This window comes from Entelurus aequoreus, linkage group LG12, assembly GCF_033978785.1.
Source record: "Entelurus aequoreus isolate RoL-2023_Sb linkage group LG12, RoL_Eaeq_v1.1, whole genome shotgun sequence".
Taxonomy (NCBI): Eukaryota; Metazoa; Chordata; class Actinopteri; order Syngnathiformes; family Syngnathidae; genus Entelurus; species Entelurus aequoreus.
The window spans coordinates 49,701,895-49,722,904 of record NC_084742.1 but is presented as its reverse complement, the minus strand read 5'-3'; the positions used below and the strand labels follow the sequence as shown (position 1 = coordinate 49,722,904).

Below are 21,010 nucleotides of genomic sequence, written 5' to 3'. Positions count from 1 at the left end.
AGTCTAGAAAATAGCGTGTGATATTAGTGCGTGTACTATACGGGGCATCACAATGAAGACTCTGTCATTTACTGGTGGTGATCGCTGGTGGTATTGTGGCGTGTTTAGCTATTTTTCAAACATACAGGAGACATCTACCACTTTTTATTGGCATTTTAGAAGCAGTCGTGCAGTGGTACCCGGTGGCACCGGTACCAAAATATTGGGATCGAGACAACCCTAGTATATAATAAATATTATTGATTTTGAGCAGATGAAAATAAAGAAACACAGTATCTTTTTTCTTCTTGGCTGCTACTAGCATCCTTTTTTGATTGTTTAATTTATAATGGTGAAACCCGTTGACGTTTATCAGCTCAGTCACAGAACACAGTGCGCCACTTTTTCGGGACTTGATCTTACTTTTCCAAAAAAAACCTCACAATCTGTAAAGACATTTTTTGCTGAGAAAAAGTTTTTTTTTGTTTAGTGCATGCTTAATAGCTACCCATTTTTTGTTGTTGTCAGTACATAATACCACAATAATTTCTCCACACTTGATAAAAGGAAACGTTGCATCCCTTGTTTGGGACATGTGTGTCATTACTTTTCTAAAGAAAAGTCAGTTAAAATTCTTTGCATTTCATTTTCAGCGGATAAAATCTAGCTTTTTGTTGGGGGGTATTTTGTCTATCTGTTTGACCAGTATCCAGTGTTTATCAACACCATCATGATTGTAGCCCATCTTCCCATAGCTGCCAAGTATTGTACTTTTTTTGCTTCAGAAGTGACTTTTTTATTCTTCATATATTTGTGGCTGAATACATGAATTCTTTTGACTTGATGCTCTTCACATGTGTAGTTGGAGTAACAGTGTGGGCCTAGAACAAGTCACTACTGTAGTATTTGTTGTACAAGATAGCATTCATGAGCATTCAGTTGTCTGTGTAGAGATTTCTTTCTTTTTAACCAGAACCAAAAATGGTTCTCCGTAAATGTGCAAGTTGTGCTGTTTAACAATAAAAATTAAAAAAAGGTTCAGTTATCGCTTAGTTTAAAAAAAAATTAGGCATGTTCCCATGAGAATTTTTTTTCCAAAAGTAAACTACAGTGTTAACTGGAAAATAAGATAGATTTAGGGGGGGTTATTTTTTCAAATAGACTTAACTGAATTAATTAAATCATTAAAAACAATAAATATTCATCCATTCATGTTCAATACCACTTTTCCTCATTTGGGTGACAGCTGGAGCGGGTTCCAGGATGATTTTGGAAGTTCAGTTCAATTCTCATGAGAACACATCAATTTCTTCTTGTCATGAAAGTTCACAGTGTTTAATGACTCAAGTCTTCTTTGTTGTCGTCATGCAACCCGCTGCGAAAAGCCGTTTCTTTGTGGCTTTGGCACAGATAGAATACAAGCAGTGCATGACATAGTATATTATGTTGTCTACATACTGTAGGACATTGTTCATGTCAAATCAAGTTGTATCAAAAGAGGAGGAAGGAAGCACTTAAATGGCTACAAATGTCAGAAAGTACTGTAATGAAAGCTGCTATTGCTGACACTAGGTGCTTCTTTTGGCACTTTTAGATGCTGGTTGTTTTTAAAACTGCGACGTCTCGGTGAACGATATGGCATCGGTCTTGTCCACCGTGAAGCCCCCGTTGACGTAAGACTTCTTCTCGCACTCGTCCTCGTCCTCGTCCAGCGTGGCCTCCAAGGCAAAGGGGTTGGTGACGTCCGATGTCAGGTCCATCTTCTCGAGTTCCCTCTTGGACAGCTTCTGGACGATGCCGGCGCCATATGCGTCGCCAAGAACGTTGATCATGGTGCGGAAACGGTCCCTGCGACGAAACGGCAAAAACAGCCAGTAAGCGTCGATAGGTAACTTGTTTTTACCAAAAAAGTCAGATTCAGTCAGTATACACGTTATTTATTGTTGACATAATGTTAGCGGGACTAAGGTTTTTAGGTTATCTTTTTAACGTTCCTCAGAGGGAGCCATCTTTGTGTCAGCATCCTGGTGGCCATGGTCTGATTACTTCGTGGTGCAGATGGCTCCTGTGATAGTGTTTACTCCCATGTCTCCGCTGTACTCAGCCATGCATTCATTTGTTCATAAAGTTTTATGTGTGTGTGTGTGTGTGTGTGTGTGTGTGTGTTCTTGTATTTTTACCCTTCTTGAGACATCAACAAGGAAAAGTACCTCTCAGATGAGGACCGTTAAACAAGTTAGGACCAAAATCATGGTCCCAAACGGAAAACCATTGCATCTAATAGAGAGACAAATACTAGAGTCCGTGAACATTGCTCCAAAGTCAAGATTTTTTGTTGATTTAATGTGCATACAAAAGTAAACATTGACAGGTGCAAAGGCAGCAATATATGATAAAACAAGAGGGCAGCTAAAGAAGGACTTCCCTATTCATCCTCGAAAAAACCCGCCAGGTGAACAGCTGATTTTACGACTTCCGGTGCTGACATAACACAACCTGCGTCCCATATGTGACCATAAGATAAACAAATACACTACAGTACTAAGACTATAGTGGCAATTAACAGTTAGCTGCTACAGCTGGGTTGCCCAAAGTGCGGCACAGGGGCCATCTGTGGTCCGTGACTCGTGACACATTACAAAAAATAAAAAATAGAGATCTCATTTGCACCCCTGGTGGGGAAATCTATCAAAATTATTGTGGTCCCAAAAAGGAGGGATTTTTCAAATTGACTGTGTGTCGGTTTTAAAATATCTCCCCCTCTGGTCAACATATGAAATAACAAGTGTGTGTAAAAAATTGAAGTGCCCCCCTCTGGCCAACATATGTAATAACAAGTGTGTGTAAGAAATTGAAATACGCCCCCTTTGGCCAAAATTTATTTAAAAAAATTAAATATGTATATAGAGACATACTGTAATACCTTGAAGTAAATAATGAAGATTAAAAACCAATTACAAACAAAAAATAAACTAAAAGCATACCTTTTTATATTTACATTTTATGTATATATTATTAATGTTGTAAATACAAATCTTTATATATTTAGAAAGGGTGGCCCTAAAGAGGTAGGCATTTTTCAGAGGTCTCAAGAAGGTAACAAATACAATAATGTTTGTGTGTGTGTATGTGTGTATGTGATAATGGGGGATCTGGGTCATCGGGGTATAATGTTTAACTTTGCACAGCACTTTGCGTTGCATTTCTTTTATGTATGAAAAGCGCTTTATAAATAAAGTTTCATTGATTGATTGATTGATCTTAAAAGGGCAATGTCGTCAACATACGTGCTGCCATCATTTATCAACAAAAGCGTGAAAAACATATTTTTGGAGAATAACATGTTAGCTTCTTGTGTGTGACAAAGAAGAACGTTTTTGTCATTAAAGTCAATGAATAACTCTCTTTTGCACTTGAAAAACTAAACCTTTTACCGCCGGCCTCAACATAATAAGGACTTCATGAATGACTTTTCAGACTTTTTAGCAGGAATCATGCCTCGCGAGGATCGTGTCCTCGTTGTTGGAGATTTTAATATACGTGTATGCTGTCCCGACAAGCCACTGGTGAAGGATGTTTTTTAAACCGTATTGACTTTTTTAATCTGACACAGTTTGTGATCTTGTCCTCATATGGTCTACCTGTGTCTCACGTGGACTTGAGTGACAATGTGCTCTCAGACGATATGCCTGTGATATTTCAGGCCAGTTTTTATTGCTTGACAGCTAAAGCGCGTCACTATCCAGTTTTTAACCCTTCCACTGCCGGTTAGTTTTTCTTATTGCTTTTAACCAGTTTTTTGTATACCTTCTGTCCCTGTTTTTACTGACACTGAGAAACTCGGCGCATTGTTTCACTCCTCCTGTCAGACAGTCTTGGACTCTGTGGCTCCTTTTAAAAATCAAAAATGCTCAAATGAAATCAGAACCCTGGTTAAATGATAGAACCCGTGCGGTCAGACGCGAGTGCCGCCAAGCCGAACGCAGGTGGAAGAAGGACAAGCTTCAGCTGTCAATCCAGATTTCAAAGGACTGCTGGCATCGATATCAGAGCACAGTAAAAGAGGCAAAAATAGAACATTTAGCAAGCATTATTGCCTCAAATAGTCTTGACCCTTGTCTTTTATACTAAACCATTGACTCTGTTCTTTACGCCATGTTTGGAACCCTCCTCGGAGTTGTGCAATGCCTTTTCAGAGTATTTCATTGATACGGTTGCTCTCATTTCTGTTCCAACCTCTGACCCCTTTGTCCCTTTTCACTACTCTGCTGTTTTGAATCGGTCTGAGCAAGTGAGTCCGCCCTCAGGTTCCCCCCATGATGCTGTCTCTCCTACATTTTTTAAATAAGTATTTTCTTGTCTTTATCATTTTAAATAGGAGGTGTGGTTTTAATGACATTTTCAGAGCAACGGATTAACAAATAGAACCTTCTCTGTAAATGTTGCTGGTACGAAAATCTTCTGTTGCTCCTTTGACACGTGGGTTCCCACAGGGCTCCATTTTAGGACCACTGCTGTTTTCCATTTATTTACTTTCGAAGAAAGCATGACATTTCTTTTCATTGTTATGCCGATGACACACAAATGTATTTTCCGTCAAAGGAAAAACACACCTCTCTCTTAGTCTCGGTGATATCAAGACTTGGATGGCCCTAGATTGTTTTAATTTTAATAATGAGAAAACGGAAAAATAGTATTTGGACCTAGTGGTGTTTGTCGATCTCGGTCCCTCAGGTCAGCTGATCAACTGCTCCTGGAGGTACCGAAATCAAATTCCCAAACTCTGGAACGATCTCCCTCTCCATGTGAGACGGGCCCCTTCTTTGGTTACCCTTCTTAAAACCCATTTTTACTTACTGGCTTTTAACCCAGCATGAGACTTGGAACTGTTTTTAACTTTTATTGTTTTTTATCTGATATTTTTTTATATATTTGACCTCTGTTTTAAATGATATGTTTAAGTCTGTCCTTTGCCTGTACTTTATGTAGCACTTTAGCACTTTGTTTCTTTTTTGTGGTGTACAACCCTTTGTAGTTGTTTTTAAAGGACTTTATAAATAAAGTCGTCGCCTTGGTAACATAATGATGGTGTGAACAACAATGGTTGTACATACTGCTTTGACATGTATGTTTATTATAATAGCGTAAAAGTAAATATTATTTTTTAGGAAGGACGTCAATATTAGCTTCCTTTTACAATTGCATGGCAATGAAGGCTGTTTTTGGTTGAATAACACTTAAAAAGTAAGTCAACATATTGACACTTTAATTGTTAAAGGGGACCTATTATGCAAAACTTTTCTTACGTAATTGGTACCTGTTTTAGTGTCTTTGGGATCTACGTAAATCCTGAAAATTGAAATCAAACCATAGCAGCATGACAGAGATATTTATAAAACAATCTTGCCTTCTTCCAAACTCGCTTCAAACGAGCTGTTTGGAATTTGAGACTTTAGCGGCGTATTTTGCCTAAGAAGATATTTCCATATATGATAGAACCTTTGCGTGAGTAAGCCATTTTAACTCAAGAAGTTCCATCTTTTTCTCTATCCTCTTGTGGAGCAGACTGGCTTGTACATGCACATGAATGCTAGAATCCTCCGCGCTTGCCACTTCTAGTACAATTGCTTGTGTTCCGTCACGTGACTTCTTCCCGGAAGTGAAAAACATTGGTGGTCGACCAAGCCAAGATGGCCGTTGTACAGCAAGCAGCCCGCAAACTATCTGAGTACAAAATAGGTTTAAGTCTTCCTGCAAAAAGCAAAATCAAACTATGCAATGAAAGAGATTTTTATACTTTATCAAAAAAAGATTTGCATAGTGATATCAATGATTATACGTCGTTGCATTCTCAAACATTAGGAACTATTGTTTCCCAGACGCCATGTTACGCTACAAAACAGGAAAAGAATGGAGCTGTACAACTTCTTTGTGTGTGGCTGGGTCCAGGAAATTGGTATCAAGACTCTCCCGGATAAATATGCATCGTTTTTGCTCAGGTAACGTAGTATTTCATGATTTAGGTTCACGTCTACTGCCATGTTGTTTGTTGTTGTTGTTGTAACATATTTTTCCCCTTCTTTATCAAAATATAGCACATACATTGCGTATGTGCTGAAAGATTCATTTATGATTGCTTATCAAAATATAACTACAGATGTCAACATTGTGTATGGCCTGAAAGATTCATTTATGATTGTTTATGAAAATATAAACTATAGGTGTCAACATTGTGTATGTGCTTTGATTTAGACTCGTCAAGTTGTTTATTTTCGAAACACTCGAAGAAAACGTGTTTAAGAAACACAAATAATATTAAGGTAAAACTTCAATGGTAAATATTAGGGGTGTGGGAAAAAATCGATTCGAATTCAAATCGCGGTTCTCACGTTGTGTGATTCAGAATCGATTCTCATTTGTTAAAAATCGTTGGTTTTTTTAATGTATTTCTTTTTTTATTTTATTTTTTATTTTATTTTATTTTTTTAAATTAATCAATCCAACAAAACAATACACAGCAATACCATAACAATGCAATCCAATTCCAAAACCAAACCCGACCCAGCAACACCCAGAACTGCAATAAACAGAGTAAATGAGAGGAGACACAAACACGACACAGAACAAACCAAAAGTAGTGAAACAAAAATGAATATGATCAACAACAGTATCAATATTAGTTACAATTTCAACATAGTAGTGATTAAAAATCCCTCATTGACATTATCATTAGACATTTGTAAAAAAAAAGAAAAAAAAAGAACAATAGTGTCACAGTGGCTTACACTTGCATCGCATCTCATAAGCTTGACAACATACTGTGTCCAATATTTTCACAAAGATAAAATAAGTCATATTTTTGGTTCATTTAATAGTTAAAACAAATGTACATTATTGCAATCAGTTGATAAAACATTGTCCTTTACAATTATAAAAGATTTTTACCAAAATCTACTACTCTGCTTGCATGTCAGCAGACTGGGGTAGATCCTGCTGAAATCCTATGTATTGAATGAATAGAGAATCGTTTTGAATCGAGAATCGTGTTGAATTGAAAAAAACATTGATTTTGAATCGAATCGTGATCCCAAGAATCGATATTGAATCGAATCGTGGGACACCCAAAGATTCACAGCCCTAGTTGCGGTAATTAAACGTTAAAGGTATATCAAACCTTTAATGAAGTGATCACTGCAAATTCATGCATTCTTTGACTCTGCTCCCTTGGACTGGAGTGTGAGCTGCTTTTCTCGTTGTTTTGTAAAATCTTGCACTCTTCCACCCTTTTTGATTACCTCTCCAAGAACTCTGAAGAAAGGTTTATCCTTTTCGTGATTAGAACGATCATACAGCCGAAAACAACACGAGCATAGGACATTATTTATTTGTGAAAGGCTAAATGGTGCCTAGTAGCCATTGACAACAGAGCTAGCTTGACTACCAACTTTAATGGGCGGGACGTGAGCCGAACGTGACGTCAGTGACATCCAAGCAATAATTAGAAATTATATCTGTCAGTAGACTCCATGTAGAAGCGCTAAAAACTGTAAAAAAAAATCTATGCAACATTTTGACCAAAGGTCAACCATTGCATGTTATGTAAACAAGTGTTTTTGGTCCAGAAAAATATTCATAATATGAACCCTTTAACGTAACGATAGCTTGAAGACCAACATTATTGTTAGCTATTTTTTACAATTGAATAATGTTTTAAAAAGTCAGATATTGTCAGTATATTAATCGTCTCTTATTGGTCAAATCATGCAAAAATGTTTTATTGTTATAACTGACAATGGTCAACTTCTTTTTGCACTTACCTGACAATAATGAACATTAAAACGTTTCTATTGTTAAGAAAATATATCCACCAAATTCCTACAGTTCAAACTACTTGGGAAGGTTTTTTTTTAAAGGAATTAAGTAAACTCCATCCATCCATCCATTTTCTACCGCTTGTCCCGTTCGGGGTCGCGGGGGTGCTGGAGCCTATCTCAGCTGCATTCGGGCGGAAGGCGGGGTACACCCTGGACAAGTCGCCACCTCATCACAGGGCCAACACAGATAGACAGACAACATTCACACTCACATTCACACACTAGGGCCAATTTAGTGTTGCCAATCAACCTATCCCCAGGTGCATGTCTTTGGAGGTGGGAGGAAGCTGGAGTACCCGGAGGGAACCCACGCAGTCACGGGGAGAACATGCAAACTCCACACAGAAAGATCCCGAGCGCAGGATCAAACCCAGGACCTTCGTATTGTGAGGCAGACGCACTAACCCCTCTACTACCGTGCTGCCATAGAGGTAATTAATAACATACACTAATCGTGGAAGTTACAATGATTGTAGGGCCAGATTAGCGTGTGGTATTAAAATATAAATATATAAATATAGTCAATAAAAATAGTGTGTGCTATTAGTGGGCCTGTTGCATGTGATCTACTAAGACTGCATGCAAACAATTAAAATAGTGTGTACTATTAGTGGGCCTGTTGCATGTGTTCTACTAAGACTACGTGTACAAACAATAAAAATAGCGTGTGCCATTAGTAGGCCTGTTTCATGTGATCTACTAAAACTGGGGGGGCAAACCATAAGAATAGTGTCTGCTAAGACTGCGTGTGCAAACAATAAAAATAGCAACATGACCACAAATAACACATACTAAGCTGCGTGTGCAAACAATAAGAATAGCGTGTACTATTAGTGGACCTGTTTCATGTGATCTACTAAGACTGCGTGTGCAAACAATAAAAATAGTGTGTGCTATTAGTGGGCCTGTTGCATGTGATCTACTAAGACTGTGTGTTCAAACAATAAGAATAGGGTGTACTATTAGTGGGCCTGTTGCATGTGATCTACTAAGACTGCGTGTGCAAACAATATAAATAGTGTGTGCTATTAGTGGGCCTGTTGCATGTGATCTACTAAGACTGCGTGTGCAATTGAAAAGTGGTGCAGACCGGCTTATTTAAATGAGGATTGTGTGTGTACTACACCGGGCATCACCAGGGGGATACTCTTGTTTTCTGTACATTCCTGTCGTCATGCGGGCACCTGTGTGCACGCATCTACAATCTGTAAAACCTTTTCTGAATTGCAATCTAGACAACACAAACAAACGCACACTGACACTTAAATCTGTGCACGAGGCTGTGGATCACATCACCAGCGCATTCGTGCATCTGTAATGATTCAAACGCAAGAAAATGCAGAGCGAAAGACATCTTTTCAAACTCCTTTGCCGAGATGTATCATAGTAATATATTTCCTAAATAAAATAAAAACGTTTAAAAGAAACGTCAACAGACACCAAAACGCATCAATTGTTCATTGTAATCAGCCCCTTAAAGGCCTCCTGAAACCCACTACTACCGACCACGCAGTCTGATAGTTTATATATAAATGATGAAATCTTAACATTGCAACACATGCCAATACGGTCGGGTTAACTTATAAAGTGCAATTTTAAATTTCCCGGGAAACTTCCGGTTGAAAACGTCTAGGTATGATGACGTTTGCGCGTGACGTCAATGGTTGAAGCGGAAGTATTGGGACACATTGTATCCCAATACAAACAGCTCTGTTTTCATCGCAAAATTCCACAGTATTCTGGACATCTGTGTTGGTGAATCTTTTGCAATTTGTTTAATGAACAATGGAGACTGCAAAGAAGAAAGCTGTAGGTGGGATCGGTGTATTAGCGGCCGGCTGCAGCAACACAACCAGGAGGACTTTGAGTTGGATAGCAGACACGCTAGCCGCCGACCGCATCGATGATCGGGTGAAGTCCTTCGTCGCGCCGTCGATCGCTGGAACGTAGGTGAGCATGGGTGTTGATGAGCAGATGAGGGCTGGCGTAGGTGGATAGCTAATGTTTTTAGCATAGCTCTGTCGAGGTCCCGTAGCTAAGTTAGCTTCAATGGCGTCGTTAGCAACAGCATTGCTAGGCTTTGCCAGGCGGTACAGCATTAACCATGTGGTTACAGGTCCAGAGTTTGGTAGTATTGTTGATCTTATAAATAAATGATAAATGGGTTATACTTGTGTAGCGCTTTTCTACCTTCAAGGTACTCAAAGCGCTTTGACAGTATTTCCACATTCACCCATTCACACACACATTCACACACTGATGGCGGGAGCTACCATGCAAGGCGCTAACCAGCAGCCATCAGGAGCAAGGGTGAAGTGTCTTGCCCAAGGACACAACGGACGTGACTAGGATGGTAGAAGGTGGGGATTGAACCCCAGTAACCAGCAACCCTCCGATTGCTGACACAGCCACTCTACCAACTTCGCCACGCCGTCGCCGTTCTTCTGTCTATCCTTCCAGTCAGGGGCTTATTTATTTTGTTTCTATCTGCATTTAAGCACGATGCTATCACGTTAGCTCCGTAGCTAAAGTGCTTCGCCGATGTATTGTCGTGGAGATAAAAGTCACTGTGAATGTCCATTTCGCGTTCTCGACTCTCATTTTCAAGAGGATATAGTATCCGAGGTGGTTTAAAATACAAATCCGTGATCCACAATCGAAAAAGAAGAGAGTGTGGAATCCAATGAGCCCTTTTATCTAAGTTACGGTCAGAGCGAAAAAAGATACGTCCTGCACTGCACTGTAGTACTTCACTCTCACGTTCCTCATCCATGAATCTTTCATCCTCGCTCAAATTAATGGGGTAATCGTCACTTTCTCGGTCCGAATCGCTCTCGCTGCTGGTGTAAACAATGGGGAAATGTGAGGAGCCTTCAACCTGCGACGTCACGCTACTTCCGGTACAGGCAAGGCTTTTTTTTTATCAGGGACCAAAAGTTGCGAACTTTATCGTCGATGTTCTCTACTAAATCCTTTCAGAAAAAATATGGCAATATCCCGAAATGATCAAGTATGACACATAGAATGGATCTGCCATCCCCGTTTAAATAAGAAAATTTCATTTAAGTAGGCCTTTAAGTCATCCAGCAGCAATGAAATTGTAAAAGGAAATTGCTGAATATACATTATGTGTAATATTTCTTATTTGTGTGGGTCCAAATATGTTGGGACACACACATGTAACCATCATATGTCCTCCTTTAAAATAAAATGCAAAATAGAGCTCCCAAACGGTGGTTGAGTGTTGATAAATCACAATGCGCGTGCTGTTTAACACATTTGCATCATCTCCTCCCGGTATTGTGGCCGTTTTGATAATCAGCATATAATTTTAATGAGTGTCGATAAAAGTACACACTCCTCTTTATTAGCAGTCGAACACTGTATGGTCAACGTTTTCATCGTTAATGATGGGGGGAATTACCTGCATGGTTGTGGTGCTCGCCGTTGAAGAGGAAGATACCGCAACGTCACATTAAGAGCGATACACAACTCTCTGTCCTTGCTGAACAATACAATACGGCTGACGTGGATATCGTTAATAAAAGAAGAAGAACAGAACGGACCAATGTGAAGAGAGTTACCTCCCAGGCTACAGTGACTATGTAACATGTCTATTTATGTTGTTGTTGTTTTTTTACCTTTTTTAATATTTGTCGGTCAACATCTCCACTTATGTAAAAGTCCTCAAAGGATAAGTATGCTTATTTCACATAATCTAACGTTATAATACAAAGGTTAGCTTCTTTTTACGCTTGCGCAACAGAAAATGTTTTCACTTGATTTGACTATTTTTAGTTCTTACTGTTTCCTTCGGAAACATTGAATAAAAGTGTGAAGGCAAGCACTTACAGCAGCCAATCGACAGCGACGATGAGTGTGACATCGCTGGCGGGTAATCCCACCGCAGTCAAGACGATCACCATGGTAACCAGCCCAGCATTTGGAACCCCGGCAGCGCCGATGCTGGCCACTGTGGCTGTGATGCTAAAAAACAAAGTGGTTAAGCTCCTTTTGAAGAGGAAATACGCACCAATCGATCAACCCACAAATAGTTTTTTTCTTATGACATTCATTAGAAAATGAGGGTTGTTAGTGGAAAAGGTTAGCTTCTTACTACACTTAAATAGCGACAATGGATAGTGTTTAAAAAAGCTACTATTGTGAGCATATGCATTGTTTTTTTTTAAAAACCGTTCTTCAACTTTTAGCAGTGATAATTGGACTTATTAGACTTGCATGTTTAAAAAAGGGAGAGATTGTCAGCATGCGTGCCATTTTATAGTTTTTTCACTAAGAACATTGGCTAACTTTAGGGATGTAACGGTATCATATCTCACGGTACGATATTATCACAGAATTGAGGCCACGGTATGATGTTATTGCGGTATATGTCCAAAATAAAAAAAAAATGGTAAAAATGCCACAGTGTATAAAAGGAAGTGTCAGGAATGTTTAGGATAAACACACTTAATGCAATTTAACACAAACACATTGTTAAAGTGTTGTAATCATATTTATTCCTACAAACAAGTATTTTCAAGTGCAAATAATAGTGTAGGAACGCTCGAAAGAAAAGTGGTGTTTGGCAATAGGCAGACTTTCTTACCTCCGCCAAAGAAGTTATGTTCTGGCTTAGGCTTGTTTGTCTGTTTGTCAGCAACATAACTCAACAAGTTGTGGACAGATCTTATGTCCAAAAACAATTCCTTTTATCTCCCACTAGTACGAACACACTTCACTTCCGCCTTACACGCGCCCCCACCTTGCTAGTACCACGCTGCGCAGAGGATTCTGGGAGATGTAGTTAATTTACAATGCTAAAAACTACACTCACAAAGGTTTTGTTCCATACCATCACATGTCTCTGTATTATTGGGAAGACTTTGCAATATTGTACGGTTACATCCCCAGGTAACTTCTTACTCTTGCATGATAATGAAAAACTTTTCATGGGGGGCAGCACTAAATAATGCAGAAAAAGTGAGATATTGTCAGTATGCTTATCGTTTTATTGGTTTGAACACAATTAACTTAACATTGAAAACACATTAAAATAAATATTGTCGCTTATTGTTCAAATGACACAAGTGTTTTATTGGTAAACTTCTTTTTACACTTGCACTGCAAGGAATAATGATATTGGTCAACTTCTTTTTTCCACTTGAAAAACATTGTGTGAGATATCGTCATCATCCGCGTCAACAATTCTTGTTCAAAGGACGGTGGCGCGTTTTATTGCTGTTTCTATTTACAGGAGTCTGCTTCTTTTTTACACCTGCATGACAATTAGACACGTTAAAATAGTGAGATATTGCCATTATGAGTTTGGTTGATTATTGTTAAGCCTACAATGCATGTTTTGGGTTACTTCACGAATAAATTACCTATTAATTATCAGCACATTTATTGTTGTTTATTGTTAAGATTCCATGCATTTAGTAGATTTTCGTAAGTAACAGTCTTTAACTTTTTACATTCTCATGACAGGAAAGAATGTCAATGACCAGTTTATATACGTTGCTTATGGTTAAACTTACGATAAAGTGTCTTATTGTTACTATCGGCAGCTGTTGATTTTTTTTTTTACACTTGTGTGACATGAAATAACGTCAATGATTAGCTTCTTTGTTAGGCAATGTTTAAAAAGTTGGATTTTGCCAAACATCAAAATGACAAGTCCTCTTGTTACTTTCAACATTGGTTAGCTTCTTTTTACCTGATGGTAACAATCTGCCCCACGTCCAGCGCGTAGTCATTGAGCTGTGCAATAAAGATTGCGGCGACGGCCTCATAGAGCGCGGTGCCATCCATGTTGATGGTGGCGCCCACCGGCAGCACAAATCGCGTGATGCGCTTGTCAACTCGGTTGTTCTCCTCGGCACAGCGGAACGTAACAGGCAAGGTGGCGGAGCTGGAACAACAATAATTGGAATTATGATTATTTTCAGTGTTCTTGTCATAAGATTAAGAAGCTAACCTGGAGGAGATCATCAGTGCGGTGACCAGAGCCTGGGCCATGCCCAAGGTGAACGTGTACGGGTTCTTCCTCACAATGACAAAGAAGATTAGCGGCAGGCAGATCATAGCGTGGATGGCGAGGCTATGGAAAAGTACAAAAAACACATTTCACACGATTATGCTATAAAGTGTGGTGTTAATAATCTATGAGAGAATATAATGTTATACAAGATGTAAACGACAGGTTGGTCACTTCGTTATATTTCCACGCGGCTGAAGAGAAAACACACTTGTCAAGTTTCGTCATATCACGTTTTAACGGTGACATTGCAAAAACAAAAACATGATTACGAAAAAAAATATATCGGTATTAAAAAAAGTGTGACTCGATCTTGAAAAAAGTACGAGGGAAGCATTTATTGTAAAAGTACAACTTCCGTTTGCACAATGTTACGACGCCGATGAAAAGTCCAAAGACCTGTCATTTGTTACAGTTCGGGCGGATAGGAACAAAAAGTACTCGCTCCTTCTTTCCAGCACTGTCAGAGTACTTCCTGCAAAGGGAGCAATAAGGTAGTCTTAATCAGGTCAGGGGGAATCTGGTCGCTACCTGGGGCTTTCCCTGAGGCCAAGCTGTTAATGGCCTTGTTAAGTTCCTCTGTGCTCAGTTTGGTGTCGAGCTCTTCCACGATTGGCGGGTACTTGATGGCATCAATGGCTGCGGCCGACACAACATTTTGCCTGGAGTAGAGATCGGAATAGTGTTACACCCATGTCTTCATCTGTTTCCCCTTGTCTGTAATGACTTCCCCAGTGGTGGATTTAAGGGGAACTGTCTTGTTCTGCTCTGATGCCATTGCCATCTTGATGCCGTCGTACATCCTTCTGATGTTCCCTGTAATAGCTGCTGTCTGGATGCTTTCACAGAGCATATTCGTTGGCACAGCGTCTGGAGGATCTACAGATTTCTCTCGCTAGGTGACTGCTTGTATTCTGCTGGGGCGGAGTTTGGCTTCGATGACAGGGGCCGCCATCTCAGTAGACTTGGCTTAAAACCAGTCGGGTGACTTCGAGGTTTTCCTGCCAAAGATGGCCAAGGAGTTGCAGTGCATGGTGTCCCGCAAGATCCCCCATTTCTCCGTGGCAGAGTCTCTGATCTGTGAGGTCTGGTTGACTCATCTTGCTGACATCAATAGGAGGAATACCGTTTTTTCGTCACAATGGAACCTCTTGGCCTGAAGCTTGATCTTGCAGCACACCAACGAGTGATCTGTGTCACAGTCCCCACTGTGGTGTGAGCGTGTGTAGCGAACGTTTCTGATGACTGTTCGTCTGACAAGGATGAGGTGCAGCTTGTGCCAGTACTTTGAGTCAGAGTGTCTACAGGAGACCTTGTGTTGGGGTTTGGTCTTAAAGAAGGAGTTATAATGCACAAGTTGTGGTAAGTGCATAGCTCGAGCAGTCTTTGTCCGTTGCCATTCATCTTGCAAACGCCAAACTGTCCAAGGCAAGAGTGCAACGAATCATGATCGGCTCCCACTCTGGGCATTGAAGTCGCCAAGGAAAATATGTTGTTCCTTGTTGGGGATACTGCTGATGGTGGCTGCAAGCTTGTCATGGAACTTGTCCTTGGCATCCATGTGGCAGAGAGAGTTAGGGAATGTCCGCTGACAAGAGTAAAGGGCACTGCTGTGGTGTTGGGGCAGAGAGTGAGAAGTCGCTCAAGGGCTTTGCTGCCTGGTTTTACCATATTCAGCAGGCTGTTCCTCACTGCGAAGCCCACTAGGTGTTGGTGTAGTTCGTCTGAGTTATTTCCTTGCCAGAAGAGTGTGTCTGCCAGACGTGTTTCCTGTAAAGTCGCAATGTCCACATGTTGTTGATGATGGCAGATTTCCTGAAGTCCCTGATGTCCTGAAGGTGTCCGGAGAGGCCGGTTTGTGCAAACATTCCAACAGCGCAGTTTTAGAGCTGCCTTTTTTTGTTACTGCCTGTTGCAATGATTGTGGTCTGCTTGTCAGATGTCTCCTAATCTCCATGCACCCAAAATGAGAAGGCAATCCTTGACGGGACAACACCTTATTGGCGGGGTCTGCCCAGATTTAGGTGGGCAGTAGCTGTCCAGTGGGATTCAAAAAATTCCTCTTCCACCGATGACACCTGGCGCTTATAACCAGTAACTATTGATCTCAGTGTTTGGTCCATGTAGTGTCCGCTCCAGTTTGTGGTCAGATACTAGCCTGGGTGAAACGATATGGAAGACAAGCAGTTCCCCATTGTAGCATGTCCCCCCTCTCCATGTCAGGGTTGCTACAGTTTGGGGCCAGTGCTGTTGCAGGAGCTGCCAGAACGAAGTAGAAAACAACAATGAACTGCCTTAGGGGCTCCGACTCTGGATTTTTCTTCAGGGTTGTCGCCCGAAGCCTTTCCCACTAGTGGGTATGCCGCAAGGCAGCGGCGGTTTTAAATCAGAGTTGTCCTTCTCCTAGATGGGCTACCCTACCAGGCTAACAAGTCCCGTCTACCCGAAGCAACTGGTTTTGAGTCTCCGCGTAACCTGTCAGTAAAAGCAGTTTTGCCATGAGCAGGCCATGAGTTGAACTCTGGTTGTCAGAGGCTGAAACACATGCCATTTGGAAGCATTTGATAGTTACTCCAGCTTATCCCCACAACCGCAGGAACCGTTATTAGTTAGTAGTCCCAACAATACACATAAAGTACATACAAGAGCTGCTGTGAGCCACAACTCACGCTGACACGCTCTCACACACGCTTGCGCGAACCTGGTCACACTCTCCACTTGCACACGTTACACACAACAGCACCATCCCCTAAAGGCAACAGCACATGTACAAAACCCTAAACCAGTGAAGTTGGCACGTTGTGGAAATCATAAATAAAAACAGAATACAATGATTTGCAAATCCTATGTAACCTATATTCAATTGAATACACTGCAAAGACAAGATACTTAACGTTCGAACTGGTAAACATTATTTTTTTTTAAATACAAACCCCGTTTCCATTTGAGTTGGGAAATTGTGTTAGATGTAAATATAAACGGAATACAATGATTTGCAAATAATTTTCAACCCATATTCAACTGAATGCACTACAAAGACAAGATATTTGATGTTCAAACTCATAAACTTTATTTACTTTTTTTTTTGCAAATAATAATTAACTTTGTTGCATGGCTGCAACACATGCCAAAGTAGTTGGGTAAGGGCATGTTCACCACTGTGTTACATGGCCTTTCCTTTTAACAACACTCGGTAAACGTTTGGGAACTGAGGAGACACATTCTTTAAGCTTCTCAGGAGGAACTATTTCCCATTCTTGCTTGATGTACAGCTTAAGTTGTTCAACAGTCCGGAGTTCTCCGTTGCGGTATTTTAGGCTTCATAATGCGCCACACATTTTCAATGGGAGACAGGTCTGGACTACAGGCAGGCCAGTCTAGTACCCGCACTCTTTTACTATAAAGCCACGTTGATGTAACACGTGGCTTGGCATTGTCTTGCTGAAATAAGCAGGGGCGTCCATGGTAACGTTGCTTGGATGGCAACATACGTTGCTCCAAAAGCCTTTCAGCATTAATGGCGCCTTCACAGATGTGTAAGTTACCCATGTCTTGGGCACTAATACACCCACATACCATCACACATGTTGCCTTTTACACTTTGACCCTAGAACAATCCGGATGGTTCTTTTCCTCTTTGGTCCGGAGGACACGACGTCCACAGTTTCCAAAAACAATTTGAAATGTGGTCTTGTCAGACCACAGAACACTTTTCCACTTTGTATCAGTCCATCTTAGATGAGCTCAGACCCAGCGAAGCCGACGGCGTTTGTGGGTGTTGTTGATAAACGGTTTTCACCTTGTATAATAGTGTTTTAACTTGCACTTACAGATGTAGCGACCAACTGTAGTTACTGACAGTGGGTTTCTGAAGTGTTCCTGAGCCCATGTGGTGATATCCTTTACACACTGATGTCGCTTGTTGATGCAGTGCAGCCTGAGGGATCGAAGGTCACGGGCTTAGCTGCTTACGTGCAGTGATTTCTCCAGATTCTCTGAACCCTTTGATGATATTACGGACCGTAGATGGTGAAACCCCTAAATTCCTTGCAATAGCTGGAATTTTTCTTAAACTGTTCAACAATTTGCTCACACATTTGTTGACAAAGTGGTGACCCTCGCCCCATGCTTGTTTGTGAATGACTGAGCATTTCATGGAATCTACTTTTATACCAAATCATGGCACCCACCTGTTCCCAATTTGCCTGTTCACCTGTGGGATGTTCCAAATAAGTGTTTGATGAGCATTCCTCAACTTTATCAGTATTTATTGCCACCTTTCCCAACTTCTTTGTCATGTGTTGCTGGCATCAAATTCTAAAGTTAATGATTATTTGCAACAAAAAAAATGTTTATCAGTTTGAACATCAAATATGTTGTCTTTGTAGCATATTCAACTGAATATGGGTTGAAAATGATTTGCAAATCATTGTATTCCGTTTATATTAACATCTAACACAATTTCCCGACTCATATGGAAACAGGGTTTGTATTAGCTCATTTGGAATTTGATGCCGGCAACATGTTTCAAAAACGCTGGCACAAGTGGCTAAAAAGACTGAGAAAGTTGAGGAATGCTCATCAAACACTTATTTGGAACATCCCACAGCTAAACAGGATAATTGGGAACAGGTGGGTTCCATGATTGGGTATAAAAGCAGCTTCCATGAAATGCTCAGTCATTCACAAACAAGGATGGAGCGAGGGTCATCACTTTGTGAACAAATGCGTGAGGAAATTGTCCAACAGTTTAAAAACAACATTTCTCAACGAGCTATTGCAAGGAGTTTAGGGATTTCACCATTTACGGTCCATAATATCTTCAAAAGGTTCAGAGAATCTGGAGAAAGCAACATTGAATGCCTGTGACCTTCGATCACTGAGGCGGTACTGCATCAAAAAACTCTACAATGCAAAGCAAAAGCCATTTATCAACAACACCTAGAAACGCTGAAAGCTTCGCTGGGCCCGAACTCATCTAAGATGGACTGATGCAAAGTGGAAAAGTGTTCTGTGGACTCGTCAAGGCACCATTAATGTTGAAAGGTACATACAGGTTTTGGAGCAACATATGTTGCCATCCAAACGTCTTTTTCATGGATGCCCCTGCTTATTTCAGCAAAACAATGCCAAGCCACATTTTGCATGTGTTGGAACAGCGTCGCTGGAAGAAAAAGAGTGCGGGTACTAGACTGGCCTGCCTGTAGTCCAGACCTGTCCCCCATTGAAAATGTGTGGTGCATTCCATCCATCCATTTTCTACCGCTTGTCCCTTTTGGGGTCGCGGGGGGTGCTGGAGCCTATCTCATCTGCATTTGGGCGGAAGGCGGCGTACACCCTGGACAAGTCGCCACCTTATCACAGGGCCAACACAGATAGACAGACAACATTCACACTCACATTCACACACTAGGGACCGTGTGGTGCATTATGAAGCGTAAAATACGACAACGGAGACCCCGTATATCAAACCAGAATGGGAAAGAATTACACCTGAAAAGCTTCAAAAATTGGTCTTCTCAGTTCCCAAACGTTTACTGAGTGTTGTTAAAAGGAAAGGCCATGTAACACAGCGGTAAAAATGCCCCTGTGCCAACTGTTTTGCAATGTCTTGCTGCCATTAAATTCTAAGTTAAAGATTATTCGCAAAAAAACACGTTTCTCAGTTCCAACATTAAATATATTGTCTTTGCGGTGTGTTCAATTGAATATACTGTAAGTTGAAAAGGATTGGCAAATTGTATTCTGTTTTTATTTACGATTTACACAACGTGCCAACTTCACTGGTTTTGGGTTTTGTACACAAATATCACATATATTACAATGCCTTACCTTTTATTAAGCTCTTTGCCTAAAGGAGTCACCAAGAAAATCCCTGAACCTTGGCGGTCTACGCTTCTCTCTCTGTGGTCTGCCCTGTTCTGGCTCAGGTCCGTCAACAGGTGGCACTAGCGGCTGAACAGGGGATGGTGGAACCTGGGGAACGTTGACCATCCCGTGCAATTTGGCGAGGGGAACTTCTCTGCCCTTGTAGGGTGCAAAACGGTCTGTATATGACTATAAATTCATAGTGGCACATAGGGGACACTATGACTTTATGAACTACCTCTTACAACCTCTCAAGCACCCTCCACGTAGTGTCCTAATGACTGTCCAACTTGGGGCAATGTCCTATTTTTTCTTTTGGGCGTGTACACCCAGACCAGCTCGTCCGGCTTGAAGTCTCGCCACTTGGTCCACACGTCATGGTTCCACTTTTGCCTCAACCCAGCCTTCTCCAACTGGTCTCGGGCGAAGGCATGTGCCGCCTCCAACTGATCCTGCAGCTTCCGGGCGTACTCCAATCCTGGTCGATCCGCTGTGCTGCTGGTGGTCTCCCAAATGCCAACTGTCCCGGTGTGTGGATCTCCTGACCTAACATCCACAGAGCAGGGTTGCAGCTTGTAAAACTTTGAACTGGAGAACAGGAGGCAGTCAGCACTAGCGGAATATGTTGGTCCCAGGTTGGCGGGGAGGATGGCAAGCTGCTGCTGCATGGTGTGGTTATACTGCTCTACTAGTCCATCACTTTGCGGATGGAAGTGGGTTGGTCGTCTCTTTTGCATGTCCAATCTTTCACACAGGGCAGTGAAAACCTTGGATTCAAAATTCCTGCCCTGGTTTCTGTGGAGGATAATTGCAGTCCAGTACAGCATCAGCCACTGTTGACAAAGATGGTGGCGTCGGCAGACCCCTGGACAGGAGGATGGTGGCGTCTGCAGACTCATTAGCAGACCCACTGAAGTTGCTCCTGGCGTCTACAGACCCACTGGAGTTGCTGCTGGACGTAGGACTGGCAGTGGAGGCCGAGCAGGCCGCCCCCTGCATTACTGAGGCCACTGAAACTGGGCGGGAAGATGTTTCTAGTGCCGCCACAGTGGCGATTTCTCTCTCATGGCGAGTTTGAGCGCGTCTGCAAGGGCTGTGGGGTGGGCAAGCAGGACTCACAAGTGCAATTCATCCGGTTTAAGAGCTTGGGTGAATTGATCACGTGTTAATTATGGATCGAATTCAGCATTCTGACACACGCATGCCGACCCAGCCTCTCGACCCCATGTGCAAGGCAGCAAAGCGATTC

At 41.4% G+C, this 21,010-nt stretch overlaps 1 protein-coding gene across 1 annotated transcript in view; it reads right to left on the bottom strand.

Annotated features, from left to right (window-relative positions):
* Positions 1-485: 485 nt before the first annotated feature.
* The window catches only part of slc1a1 (solute carrier family 1 member 1), a 53,860-nt gene continuing 33,335 nt past the window's right edge, over positions 486-21,010 (bottom strand). Inside the window, exons 9-12 of the mRNA XM_062066171.1 lie at positions 13,834-13,956; positions 13,573-13,767; positions 11,706-11,840; positions 486-1,827 (exon numbers count right to left, since the gene is read on the bottom strand). Of these exons, the coding sequence (XP_061922155.1) occupies positions 1,587-1,827; positions 11,706-11,840; positions 13,573-13,767; positions 13,834-13,956 (694 nt within the window). The 3' untranslated portion in view covers positions 486-1,586. The remainder of the gene's footprint in view (positions 1,828-11,705; positions 11,841-13,572; positions 13,768-13,833; positions 13,957-21,010) is intronic.